The sequence below is a fragment of the Alosa pseudoharengus genome, unplaced genomic scaffold (genome assembly GCF_046254945.1).
Source record: "Alosa pseudoharengus isolate Yale_2024_CS ecotype anadromous, Long Island Sound unplaced genomic scaffold, YU_APseudo_1.1 YU_APseudo_1.1_scf_23, whole genome shotgun sequence".
Classification (NCBI taxonomy): domain Eukaryota; kingdom Metazoa; phylum Chordata; class Actinopteri; order Clupeiformes; family Clupeidae; genus Alosa; species Alosa pseudoharengus.
The window spans coordinates 7,654,453-7,668,088 of NW_027468685.1; the positions used below are offsets into that span (position 1 = coordinate 7,654,453).

At 43.5% G+C, this 13,636-nt stretch overlaps 1 protein-coding gene across 1 annotated transcript in view; it reads left to right on the forward strand.

Annotated features, from left to right (window-relative positions):
• Nucleotides 1-12,033, forward strand: part of LOC143140378 (thrombospondin-3b-like) — a 16,559-nt gene extending 4,526 nt beyond the window's left edge. The window contains exons 3-23 of the mRNA XM_076301197.1: nucleotides 1-80; nucleotides 1,929-2,031; nucleotides 2,172-2,198; nucleotides 2,337-2,419; nucleotides 2,529-2,580; nucleotides 2,871-3,019; nucleotides 3,388-3,528; nucleotides 4,300-4,374; nucleotides 4,765-4,917; nucleotides 5,509-5,619; nucleotides 5,888-5,995; nucleotides 6,375-6,534; nucleotides 7,056-7,174; nucleotides 7,685-7,737; nucleotides 7,868-8,061; nucleotides 8,617-8,795; nucleotides 8,909-8,957; nucleotides 9,350-9,546; nucleotides 10,266-10,438; nucleotides 10,884-11,023; nucleotides 11,846-12,033. The exon at nucleotides 1-80 is cut by the window's left edge and continues 174 nt beyond it. Coding sequence (XP_076157312.1) covers nucleotides 1-80; nucleotides 1,929-2,031; nucleotides 2,172-2,198; nucleotides 2,337-2,419; nucleotides 2,529-2,580; nucleotides 2,871-3,019; nucleotides 3,388-3,528; nucleotides 4,300-4,374; nucleotides 4,765-4,917; nucleotides 5,509-5,619; nucleotides 5,888-5,995; nucleotides 6,375-6,534; nucleotides 7,056-7,174; nucleotides 7,685-7,737; nucleotides 7,868-8,061; nucleotides 8,617-8,795; nucleotides 8,909-8,957; nucleotides 9,350-9,546; nucleotides 10,266-10,438; nucleotides 10,884-11,023; nucleotides 11,846-11,907 — 2,408 coding nt within the window. The 3' untranslated portion in view covers nucleotides 11,908-12,033. The remainder of the gene's footprint in view (nucleotides 81-1,928; nucleotides 2,032-2,171; nucleotides 2,199-2,336; nucleotides 2,420-2,528; nucleotides 2,581-2,870; nucleotides 3,020-3,387; nucleotides 3,529-4,299; nucleotides 4,375-4,764; nucleotides 4,918-5,508; nucleotides 5,620-5,887; nucleotides 5,996-6,374; nucleotides 6,535-7,055; nucleotides 7,175-7,684; nucleotides 7,738-7,867; nucleotides 8,062-8,616; nucleotides 8,796-8,908; nucleotides 8,958-9,349; nucleotides 9,547-10,265; nucleotides 10,439-10,883; nucleotides 11,024-11,845) is intronic.
• Nucleotides 12,034-13,636: the final 1,603 nt, after the last annotated feature.

Genomic DNA, 13,636 nt, shown 5'->3' on the forward strand with positions numbered 1-13,636 from the left:
TGCCCCAATTGATTGGCCTACCAGAGGAGGTGGAGTCTGTGGAATTCCGTCACGGGCAGAAGTTGTACACCAGATTGCAGGTGATGTTTGCTGACCACTGTATATGATTGTCAGCAGTAAAATAACTACATTCACATTCCGCATGTTGTTGTTGGTAATTTGGAATAGGATGTTTCTCTATAATATCCTTTACAACCTTTTTTTTCTGACATGTGCTAGTCAATCTTATTTAGCTTTAACTATCCACCTTATTCTGTCCGGTTTTCATCTTCCGTCGATTTTGTTTACATTATAACTTATAACTTTTTCTTTCACGGATCTACTTTACTAGCCTAGAAATCTAGACGCACCCTAGCGGCAGCAAATTACATTTGCTTCCAGGGTTAGTCTAGCAACTCTCCGTTGGCTTGTGAGCTCGAAAAATTAAACTTCTATCAGGCCAATCAAATCGTGCATAGAGTCGTTAGGCGGGCTTAACATAATGATTGATGGCAGAGTTGCAACGGTTTGGCTTGAATTCCCTACTACTTGAAAACAAAGAAGATGGATGTTGCTGTTAGCCAACAGTGTGACACGAGTTAAGCTTTTTTTAAGTTGGCAAAAGTTTGAACTAGCCAACTAGCTCCGCTGGTGGGAAACCGCATGGGACTCATAGCGCTGTCCTATTGCGTGCAGTTCAATTTATATTTCTTTCAAAATGTTGACAATTCTGCACTCACACACTGCCACATTAAAATCAATACAACACAGCTTCGGCCCGAAACAGAAAAACATATTTCTAAATACTGAGGTGTCATGGCGACGCCCATTGTTGGCTGGAGGATATCGTGGATATGCAAATTGTTATATGAGTTAATTCTATAACCATATTTACAACACTGTTTATGACATTTATTTTAACACTGTTCACTGTTGAAATAGAAAAGGTTGATTAAAATGAATCAACTCAATTACTCTAATCTTGTTACCTGTGTGTCCTTTGAAGAAGCAAACCACACTAAATAACCTATTTAGGCATAAGTTAATGATCTAACCCAGATGTTCAGTAGTTTATTTGAGTGCAGTCCTCAGTGTGGTTTGGCACGACTTGAGTTGCCTCTGCTTTATAGCGCTCCAAGTATGTAACACAGCTCCACTTAAAGACACATAGAGAAAACACCAGTTTACTCCAACAGATACTTTACATTGTTCATTTGGCCACATGTTGCCAGCACCTGTTTACTGGTACTAACATTGTTTTCATTCCTGTAATTATGTGTCGGAGAGACTTAAATCCTTCAGTGAGTACCATGAGAGAGAGAGAGAGAGAGAGAGAGAGAGAGTGTGTATAAAACAGAGAGAAGAAGTGTATGTGTGTGACTGTGTCTGAAAAGAAAGGGTCCTGAAACATGGTTGTTCTCAGTTTGTCCGTCTTTAGTCTGATAGATCGAGCCTGTTTAAACTAGCTCCAGTTTAATGAGAAGCCTGTAACTCTCTGGCAGGTCTTTGGTCTGGGGGACTCAGCCCTCAGAGGTGCTTAACCATAGTCTGCTGTCAGGGTTCATCTGGCCATGAAAGATTATTACTGTTTTCACTGGTGTGTGTGTGTGTGAGTGTGAGTGCGTGCGTGCGTAAGTGTGTATGCGCGTGCGCGCATTATTTGTTTGTGCGCCATGACTTTCTGTTAACATACTTGTGCAGTTTGCCTGCAGGTTTTTACATTGTGCATGTGTGTATGTGTGAGGCAGAACGAGAATGAGCAACTTAATTGTATATCTTCACTCTTGTGATTTGGTGGCCACAGCATCTGGATGTATGAATGGACAGTTCATGGTACATGAAGATGATTCTGATTCTAGTATATTCTGATTGTGATTCTGATTCTGATTCCGATTCTGATATGCCCATAGCTCATGGTACATGTTGCATCCCCTCTTTTGTTGTCACAGGGGTCTCTAGATTCACTCAAGCTGGCTCTTGGCGGCTCTCTGGCCAAAGCTGGACTTCTCATTCACTGTCCATTCCAGGGAGATTCCTCTGTGGAAAATACAGGTACTGTCAGTGAGCAATACACACTGTATACTGCAGTGTACATTTCTACACTGCCCTCTAGTGGTCCATTGTTGCAAGTGCCAGTAATGGAAACATCCATTTGATATTTTGTTGAGGTTGCTTTGTCTGTTCCTTTGCAGTGAACAGTGATGTGAATGCTATCTTAGGTGAGTCACACACACACACACACACACACACACACACACACACACGCACACACGCACACACACACAAAAGACATAAAGGGCTTCCTTACCAATTATTTTTTACATGTTAAGAATTTGCCATCTGTCATTGGTCACCAGGCGATCACACCAAGGCTCTGATTGGCCAGCTTATTATCTTCAACCAGATCATGGGGGAGTTAAGAGAGGACATTAGAGAACAGGTGAGACAACAACAGTGTCAAAACCATTTAATAAACACCAATGAGAGATTAGAATTGGAATGTAAAAAGCTTTCTGCTGAAATGTTTTTTGTGCCTTTCTTTCTGATAGACCAAAGAGATGTCCCTGATCAGGAATACTATTCTGGAATGCCAAGCATGTGGTGAGCATTTACACCATGGGGTTGTGTGTGTGTGTGTGTGTGTGTGTGTGTGTGTGTGTGTGTGTGTGTGTGTGTGTGTGTGTGTGTGTGTGTGTGTGTGTGTGTGTGTGTGTGTGTGTGTGTGTGTGTGTGTGTGTGTGTGTGTTGGACATTCATGAAGAGAGGGGAGTGAGACAAAGAGAAAGAAAGAGAGAGAGGGAGAGAATGGAAAGAGAGAGAGAGAGAGCATGAGTACCGGTATGTTTGTGACTGTGTTTGTGACTTTGACTACCCATCATGCCTCTTGCCAGGCTTCCTTGAGCCTCAGTCCCGCTGCCAGCCCAACCCCTGCTATAAGGACGTGGCCTGCATGGAGAGCATGGAGTACCCAGGGTACCGCTGTGGGCCCTGCCCCGAGGGCATGATGGGAAATGGAACGCACTGCCAGGACATAGATGAGGTAGTAGAGCAGGCCTCCTCACTCCCACCACACGCCTCATTCTGTTGGTGACCAGCGCCACACACACACACAAGCATGTCTGCATTTATACCTGTTAAATCCCTGGGGTTTATTTCACCTGTACATAGTAACTGAGTTAAAGGATCAAAGGGAACATTTCCTAAAATATAGACAATCTCTTGCACATATCCTCTTCCCCTATATGTAAATGAATCCTTCTCTCTTTCTTTTTTCATCTCTTTCTTCCTTTCTTTTTTTCTTTCTCTCCCATCCTTTCTTTTTCTTCTCTTACTTTCTTTCTATTTCTTTCCCTCTTCCTTCCTCTTCTCCTCTTTTATTCCACCCTACTTTCTCTCTGTCTCTCTCAGTGTGCCCTGGCTCAGCCCTGCTTCTCTGCGGAGGGGTGTGTGAACACCGCCCGGGGTTTCTCCTGTGAGCCGTGTCCCCGTGGCTTCTCTGGCCAGGTGGTCAGTGGGGTCGGGGTGGAGTACGCCAAGAGCCACAAGCAGGTCAGTGGGGTCGGGGTGGAGTACGGTCAGTGGGGTCGGGGTGGAGTACGCCAAGAGCCACAAGCAGGTCAGTGGGGTCGGGGTGGAGTACGGTCAGTGGGGTCGGGGTGGAGTACGCTGAGAGCCACAAGCAGGTCAGCACAGCAGCCCTCGCCGCCGCTGTTATCCACTCGTATCAGCACTCACACCTGCAATCGCACCCTTATCTGTAATGGCAGGGCAGCGGCCTTCACTTCCGCTATTCGCTTTAGCAAAACTGTGGTGCCTGACGCTTGACGCTTTCTCGCTGATTCCGGCTTCCAGCTAGTCCATCCTGCTTCTGATCCGGACGTGCTGTACGTGCACCAGTTAGAAAAAGAGTTGTGCAAAAGCTCACATTGCGACCTTAAAAGGCCATGTGCCCCAGTGGGCCTGACATCCTTTTCATTATCCACTGCTATCAGCGTTCACACCTGCAATAGCACCCTTATCAGTGATGGCGGCAGTCAGTGGCTACTACTAGAGGTTAATGAATAGCTATCGCAAGGTGTTGTCATTTCTAAGGTTAGCTATTAATATCACCCCTGTGGAAGAGTTTGGGTTTGGTAAGTTGTTGATGTGTTGTTTATACGCATTTAAACATGTTATGTGTAAAGCTTGAAAAATGTAGAACAACAAAAATGTAAAACAAATGGTGATGGATAGACGCACATGGACAGTTCAAACAAAAATACACACTAGTGTGTTCAGCAGTCTTCTGAACTGGATGGGCGTTCTGTTTGTCTTTCCCAGGTGTGTGTGGACATTGATGAGTGTGCTGACCTCTCTAGTACATGCGTGCCCAACTCAGTGTGCACCAACACAGTGGTGAGTCCCATCCTCATTTATCAGAGATCAGACCTTGACACAGGCAGCTGAGATTATTATTATTATTAATAATAATAACAACAACAACAACAACAACAACAACAACAACCATAATAATAATAATAATAATAATAATACATTCATTTGACACTCAAAGACGCTGATATGCACATGTGACGACTCCATTGTTTTTGTTTGTAGAGGCTCTAATGATACCTTTGCTAATATGAGATTTTTGTCAAAGGCAAATTGCTCTGCAAGATCCAATCCAGTCTAGTCAAACACACTCACTAAATATGACTTTTTCTTTCTACTTAATCTAATTAATGTCGAGTCGACTTAATGTCTCTCTCTCTCTTTCTCTCTCTCTGCATATTCTTTGATTCTCAGGGGTCATTCTCTTGCGGGGCATGTAAAGGTGGATTCGAGGGCAACCAGTCGGTGGGCTGTTTCGTGCGGCGGACTTGTGACGCGCTAGGCTACAACCCATGTGACGTGAATGGCCACTGTGTGATGGAGCGGAACGGAGAAGTGTCCTGCGTGGTGAGTGCCCCTCACGTAGAGCAAAGATCTTAGCGCGTAGCGCAAAGATCTTAGAGCATAGTGCTTTACAATCTTTGTTATAGAGGCTACCTGTCCCATCCTCACACACTTCACCGCTGCAAGTGCCTCTCAGAGAAACTCTCTCTGCCTCGCAGTTTCTGTCTTTCAATGGCTGATTTTCATGCTTGTTTCTAGTTTTTACTCATTGCATAGTACTTTCACTCCCATCTGGTAGTGGGGATTAACCACATAAAAAATATGCAGTCTGGTTCATCCACTGTCCATGCCCACTGCCTGCCACGGAATGAAAAGAATTCATGGAACCCCATAAAATGCATTACGAGTAAATTGTCAGCTAAAACTGAAGAAGCTCATGTGTTGTTTAAAGGATTTTCCAGTGGTTGTATTTCTGTCAGGGATGAGAGCTGAATCAAATTTTCATGACTACTCTCAGTGCTATTGCCTTGAAGAATATAGAGACTGTTCTGTATTTTTGTCTGTATTCTATGTTCTGTGTTCTATGTTCTGTGTTCTGTGTCTGTGTTCTGTGTTCTGAAAGATGTGTCCATCTCTCTGTCCTCTCTGTCATAGTGTAATGTTGGCTGGGCAGGAAATGGACACATGTGTGCTCCGGACTCTGACATTGATGGATACCCGGACGAGTCTCTGCCATGCATTGACAATGATAAGCACTGTCGAGCGGTAAGATCTCTCTCTCTCTCTCTCTCTCTCTCTCTCTCTCTCTTTCTCTTTCTCTCTCTCTCTCTCATACACATGCATTCCCATATGCACACATATCTCATCCCATCACACATCCCATCAATCATAGCCCTAAATAGATGCAGAACACTCACACACATCTACGCACACACACACACACACATACACACACACACATACAATACATCCATATAATACTTCAGTTGGCACTGTAAGCTGTTTATCACTATCCTCTTGACTGCCCCTGCAGGACAACTGTGTCAACACCCCCAACTCAGGGCAGGAGGATGCCGATGGCGATGGCATCGGTGACCAGTGTGACGAGGACGCAGATGGAGACGGCATCAAAAACGTTGAGGTAACCGGTGTCTCTGGGCCTCTCGGAAGTAGCTTCACCAGACGTGATAGCGGCGCGTACGTTCGAAAAAAATAGACCAGTCTTTTAAAATGGATTTTACGCGTTGCGAACGGAACGCTTCAGTTACGCGCCTGGTGTAGCTCATACCTTACAGTATGTGTGATCTTTCTTGATCACTGTAGCGCTTCCTGGACACAAGCCAGGACTTGATTGTTGAAAGGCACGAAACACCCAGTGACTCCAGGAAACATCACTGATGATGTGTCCAGGTGCATCACAAGATGGTGTACTGTATGTGAAAAAGACTCCTGTTTGCATGTGTATATCTAGTGTCCATTCATGTTACTATTGATTCAGCCATATCACACTTCTTTTTCAGGATAACTGTCGACTGGTGCCAAATAAAGACCAGCAGAACTCGGACAACGACTCCTTCGGCGATGCCTGCGACAACTGCCCCAACGTGCCAAACAGATACCAGCTGGACACTGATGGAAACGGGGCTGGCGACACGTGTGACAACGACATTGATGGAGATGGTGAGGAATGCCTTCCTGTCTCACACATCTGAGACGGTGTCTGGTGGTAGTGGGCAATTCCATGGAAAATTACGTTTTTTGTAACATCCATAACGCCAATAAAATGTGATGGTATGGTATGATGTGAATGATTACATGAAATTTGAGCATTTGCTATTTTTGGCTGAAGAATGTACATTAGAAAAAATGCACAAAAAATGGATGTTATCATTCACATCATACAAATGCCAAGGCATTTCACTGGCGTTATGGATGTGACAAAAAGTCAATTTTCCGTGGAATTGCCCTAGTGTACTGGCTAAGGAGCAGGGTTTGAGCCAGGACGCAACCCCAAGTTGCTCTAGGGAGTCTGGCCCTGCTATTAATTGACATCTGTATGTCGCTTTGGACAAAAACGTCAGCCAAATAAATAAAGATGAAGTGTATTCTGAATAGGACTGAGAGTCTTCTTCATTCCCATCCTCCTTCTCCTCCTCCTCCTCATTATTTTTTCCAACATCCTGTGTCTTACTGACTCTCAGGCATCCCTAATATGTTGGACAACTGCCCCAAAATCCCAAATCCCATGCAGAACGATCGAGATGGTGACGGAGTTGGGGATGAATGTGACAACTGCCCAGAAGCCAACGATCCATTGCAGGTGTGTGTGTGTGCGTATAAGTATATATACTCTTTTGATCCCGTGAGGGAAATTTGGTCTCTGCATTTATCCCAATCCGTGAATTAGTGAAACACACACAGCACACAGTGTACACACAGTGAGATGAAGCACACACTAATCCCGGCACAGTGAGCTGCCTGCATCAACAGCGGCGCTCGGGGAGCAGTGAGGGGTTAGGTGCCTTGCTCAAGGGCACTTCAGCCGTGCCTACTGGTCGGGGTTCGAACCGGCAACCCTCCGGTTACAGGTCCGAAGTGCTAACCAGTAGGCCACGGCTGCCCCCTGGGTGTGCATGTGCATGTGCGTGTGCGTGTGCATGTGCATGTGCATGTACGTGTGCTTGTGCGTGTGTGCGTGTGCGTGAATAAATGTGAATATGAGCATGTTTAATATATGGCTGTAGATATGAGCTGCAGTTTTTGATGATAGCATGCTAAGGTCTGTTTTGGTTTTGGTGTGGTATAATCTTCCATCTCTTTTCTTGTACAGTCAGATTCAGATGATGACTTGGTGGGTGATGTATGTGACACAGACCAGGATCGGTGAGTTTACACACACACACATACACACACTTACACACAGATACACACACACACACATACACACACTCACACAAATCGTTTACTTTTGATAAAAATGAATTAAGGTTTTTTCCCGATTTGTCCTTTTAAGGGATGGGGATGGTCTTCAGGACACCAGAGACAACTGTCCAGACGTCCCCAACAGCTCTCAGGTGGACTCAGACAACGACGGCATCGGTGATGAGTGTGATGAAGATGATGATAACGACGGCATTCCGGACACACAGCCCCCCGGCCCGGATAACTGCCGCCTAATTCCCAACCCCAGTCAGATAGACTCGGATGGTGGGTGAACTGGTCTTACAACTGGACTACGGCGGGTGTGCTATTGAAGCGTTCCGTTTGCGGTTTCCTTGATTATATAATGCTTCAGTTACATGTGGTAATAATGGTGTAGCCTGCCTGTTAACCCAAAGAAAGAAGTCATGCAGTGCAACTTGTTAAAAAACTGTTGAACTATTTCCACAACATTTATAAGAAAGTCAGATCAAATTATGAAAGGATTAGGTCTGATACATGATTGAACAAGATTTGCATAAACAGTGTACATTTCTAACTTTTAACTTAAAATATAATAAGAGAACTTGAACCATTAAAAGTTTTTGTTGCGGGCCCCGGCCGTGGCGCGACTGGCTGGGGCACCTGCACCGTACGTCGGTGACCCGGGTTCGATTCCCGCCCCGTGGTCCTTTCCGGATCCCACCCTGACTCTCTGTCCCACTCGCTTCCTGTCATTCTTCACTGTCCTGTCATTAAAGGCATAAAAAGGCCAAAAAAATATACTTAAATATAAAAAAAATAAAATAAATAAATAAAACGTTTTTGTTGCTACCTGTGCAGGCAATGGAGTTGGTGACGTATGCGAGACGGACTTTGACAATGACAAGGTGGTGGACCTGATAGATGTGTGTCCAGAGAACGCGGAGGTCACCATGACTGACTTCAGGGCTTACCAGACAGTCATCTTGGACCCAGAGGGCGAAGCCCAGATCGACCCCAACTGGGTAGTACTTAACCAGGTGAGATCAATGAGCGTAGCTCACCTCACTACATTCATGTTAATGGTTAATGGGCTGTTGAATGATTGATTTACAATGACTGACCATTGTTGAATGATCTGACTGACTTTTAGGGCATGGAGATTGTGCAGACCATGAATAGTGACCCTGGGCTGGCCGTGGGTAAGTGAATCTATGAAACTCATATTAATCTATGAAACTCATATTAATCTATGTATCTCATATCTATGTATCTCATATTAATCAATGTGTATCATATCAAGTGAGGCAGCATAGCTAACCAATTGTATATTTTGTGCGTCATAAAATATGGGACACATATAATACATTATAGAAGGGACATTTTGAAATATTAGTAAATGTCCAATCCCCGACATATAGAGTAGTTGTATATGCAGTATAGAAATTTTTGCTTCTATTTGGTGTAACATCTTTGTTGTCATAAAGGCACAGACATGTTTTTTTTACCAGTGGCAACCTGTTGGACTGTAATGTTAGCTTTGTAACAATGCTACAGTAACTATAGTAACTTTGGGACCTCTGTCTTCGTCCAGGTTATACGGCCTTCAACGGCGTTGACTTTGAGGGCACGTTCCACGTCAACACAGCCACAGATGACGACTACGTGGGCTTCATCTTTGGGTACCAGGACTCGTCCAGCTTCTATGTGGTGATGTGGAAGCAGACGGAACAGACCTACTGGCAGTCTCTCCCCTTCAGAGCCTCTGCAGAGCCTGGCCTGCAGCTCAAAGTAAGAGGCAGGGAGCTGTGCTAATACTAATATACTATATATATAATATAATATAATATATAATACTACTAATAATAGGGGCAGCCGTGGCCTACGTGTTAGCACTTCGCTTAATTTCCCTCACTGGATCAAAAGAGTACCGGTATATATACTTGTACTTATGCACCATGGCACCATGGCAGTGTGTACGGTTGAAGTTTTAGGATGACACATTTATGCAACATGATTTAATGAGTGCTCTTGTTGTTTTAAATGTGCCATGCATCTGACTTGACTTGACTTGAGTGAGTAATAGAGATCAAAGAAGTCATTTATTCTCTTTTTTTACTGCCAACGCTGATAAAAGTAGTTGTTTTCTTTAAGCTTTACAGTTGCCACAGGGCAAACAGTTTGGTAAGTTATAGTACATCTGTTGTTGTCTATAACAGATTTTCTAAAGATTAAAAATGTGTTTCAGGGAGGCGCTGTGGCGCAACTGGCTACAGCGCTCATACCATCTACGTGTCCAAGTGCCTGCGGGGACCCGGGTTCGATTGTGACCCGGGTCATTTCCTGATCCCACCCCATCTCTCTCCCACTCACTTCCTGTCTGCCTCCTCACTGTTCTGTCATAATAAAGTTTAAAAAAATAGGACAAAAAATACACTTTAAAAAATGTGTATCTGGACATGAACTATGATAGCTGGGAAACAAGCTGACTCGGATCTTTACGCTTCCAGGCGGTGAAGTCGAGCACCGGCCCTGGGGAGTATCTCCGTAACGCCTTGTGGCACACTGGCAGCACCCAGGACGAAGTGACCCTGCTCTGGAAAGACCCCCGGAATGTTGGCTGGAGGGACCGAACCTCCTACCGTTGGCATCTCCGCCACCGCCCTCAGGTGGGCTACATCAGGTGAGACGAGAGCGCCCTCTTAAGGCTCCTTCATGTAGTGCCAGTGAGGCCACTGGCTGGCGTGATATTGCAGTGTTCCCCATACATTGACTTATTTGTGGCGGCCCACCACAATATCAACATTGACCACCACACAATGATTTTCCAGGTTGTGCTAAATTGTGCTTAAATCTAGTTAGCATCATAACCATGCTGCGCTAATTTGTTAAAAACTGTTGCATTCAAGTTAATTCTGCAAACCTACCACCACAAATAGAATTCAATTCTGTGGGAAACACTGTATTGACATGCTTAACACATACTGTTACTTGTAAAATGATGTTTTACAAGTGTTGTTCACGGTCATAGTCAGGTCAAGTGGTCGCTAAAATTGCTAATACCAAAAATAAATAATCAGTCACTATAATTATTTGTTGTTATTTTGCCGTCTGTGTTTTTCTGACAGAGTGCAACTTTTTGAGGGAACCTCCCTCGTGGCCGACTCTGGCGTGGTGATTGACACAACCATGAGAGGTGGCCGTCTGGGAGTCTTCTGCTTCTCTCAAGAAAACATCATCTGGTCTAATCTACAGTACCGCTGCAATGGTAAGACTGCACGTGGATCACCTTCCAGACCATGTAGCAGTCAGGCGATGACTACGCTACAGTTGTACATGTTGTATATGAGATAAGTAAATAAGCAAATGAGCAGATAAGCAAATGTAATGTTTGCGTTTCATTTGCTCTCTTTCGTGCTTTGTTTGGCTCAGTTAGAATAGCCTGCTCATCTCACTAACTATACAATGGCTCACTAACTATACAATTGTAAAACGACACGTGTGTGTGTGTGTGTGTGTGTGTGTAGGGGGGGTGTTGGGGGTCACCATTGATTAGGGCCTGAAAAGGATTAGATCAACCAGCCACTCCCTACAGTTCACTGATTGCTTGTTTTGGCAGATGGTGATCCCAATATGCATGGAACACACTTAAGCCAGCTAATTTATTTCCGATGGAGCCAGGTGTGTTGTAGCTAGACTCGGTTGAGTGTAACACCTAGTGAATCAGCATGTTACGATATTGAAGCATTTATGCAAGTGTTAGAAATGTAATTATTGGACAAACAATATATTCAGTGTCGGAATGAATATGTAAGGAGCAGAATATAACAGAAGATGCCATTACAACACAGCTGATGCTCCACCGGAAATTAAACACTGGCTAAAGAGCCTTTTGTGCATAAGGTCCATTGTCACCAGGGTAGAACTTCTAAGCAGTTGATGAACAATTCAGCCTCCACCTCTTTATTGTGTTTGGGTTAATCATCACCTGTGGATGACTGTTGAGTGGCCTTGGTTTCTTCATTTCAAAGCTGTTGGTTTATCTTTTTGTATTTTCTGGTAACATGGTTCCGTGTTTTTCTCTCACCAGATTCCATACCAGATGAATTTGAGCTCCACCACAGGCAAATGAACATTAGGGTGGGTGTGTAGGATGTGGTGTTTCCTTGAAGACCTCTTCGTATATATATATATATATTCCTTTTGGTTTCTAGTGTCTGTGTCTTTTCATGTTTTTGTGTGTGTATGTGTGTGTATGAGAGAGAGGGAGAGAGAGAGAGAGAGAGTATGTGTGTGTGTGTGTGTGTGTATTACTGTGGTTTAAATAAACAACCATTGTTTGTATCGCTGGCTCTGTTGATGTCTTACACAATTCAATGCAGTGGTCAATGCAGTGGTCAAAGCAGTGGTCAAAGGGGGGAAAATTTACTTCCAAATAATGGAGGGATTTGAATGTTATTTCATGACACATGTTCTAGAGTAAATGCAACCACGTGTATATTGTATTGGTGGCATTTTCAGAGGATTTACTGTATCAGTAAAACTACAATACAGTCCAAAAGATTAGGCATTTTTTGAGGCAAAGAACAGGGGGCATAATTTCTTTCAGGCCTTGAACATGGTGAGGAACATAAGTAGGCTAGTAGTAGTAGTAGTAGTAATAGTAGTAATAGTACCGTATTTTCCGGACTATAAGCCGCACCGGAGTATAAGTCGCACCAGTCAAAAAATGTGTCATGAAGAGGAAAAAAACATATATATAAATATATGTATGTTGCACCTGAATCGCAGGACCAGCCAAACTATGAAAAAAGTGTGACTTATAGTCCGGAAAATACGGTAGTAGTAATAGTAGTAGCAGTTTGACAGACCATAGATAGATAGATAGATAGATAGATACTTTATTGATCCCCAGGGGAAATTCAAGGTCTCAGTAGCATACAGTAGTAGTGGAGGTGTGCACATCCCCACCGGTGAGGTGCAGGGCAAATGGAACTAGAGCTGCAAAGAAATGAAATGCCCGCACTCTGCTAAAACTCCCATATATTTAATAAGTGTTGCAACGTTTCGACCCAACTGGGTCTTCCTCAGGCAAATGTCATTTTGCAGTGGCTCAGGTGTATAAGTAGAGCATATACCTGCTCAGCTGATCAAAAAAGAAACCTTTTGGATTTATTACCTCAATACAATGTCGCCAGGGTGATTAAATGAGGAATTTGACATAAAGCCTTTCCTCTAATGTACTTTTCATCTCCATGTAACATTGTGTGTGGGATTGCTCTGAGGTGACATACTACTTTACAAATTATGTCATTGTGGGATAATGTAACAATGTAATAATGTAATCTTATTAATTTATGAGCCATGGTGTTGGTATTTTTCTATTTTCTTTATTTTCTTTATTTTTTGTGGGTAAACTGTATGTAACTGCATTACTAATTGTCTTATGTGGTGACACATGTGTGATGGATAAGGTGACACTTAGGCCTTGACAATTAGTGTGAATGGGCTCAGCTGATGAATGATCAGCTGAGCAGGTATATGCTCTACTTATACACCTGAGCCACTGCAAAATGACATTTGCCTGAGGAAGACCCACTCAGTAGCATACAGACAACACACACACACATTCACTAACAGCAGAAAAAGTAATTAAAAGTATATAATATAAAAACACAACTAAGCAATAAGGACCATATGAGATAAAGAATATACTAAATATACTAAAATACGAATTATACTAACTAACACTTAATCTAAATCAATTCTAAAAACAGTATCCACATAGTGGTGATTAATCAATCAAGAGGCGCTTGCAATGACTGAGGCAGGGACTGAGCCTGTGATTCTCTGTGCATAGTAAGGTAAGGTAAGGTGCTCT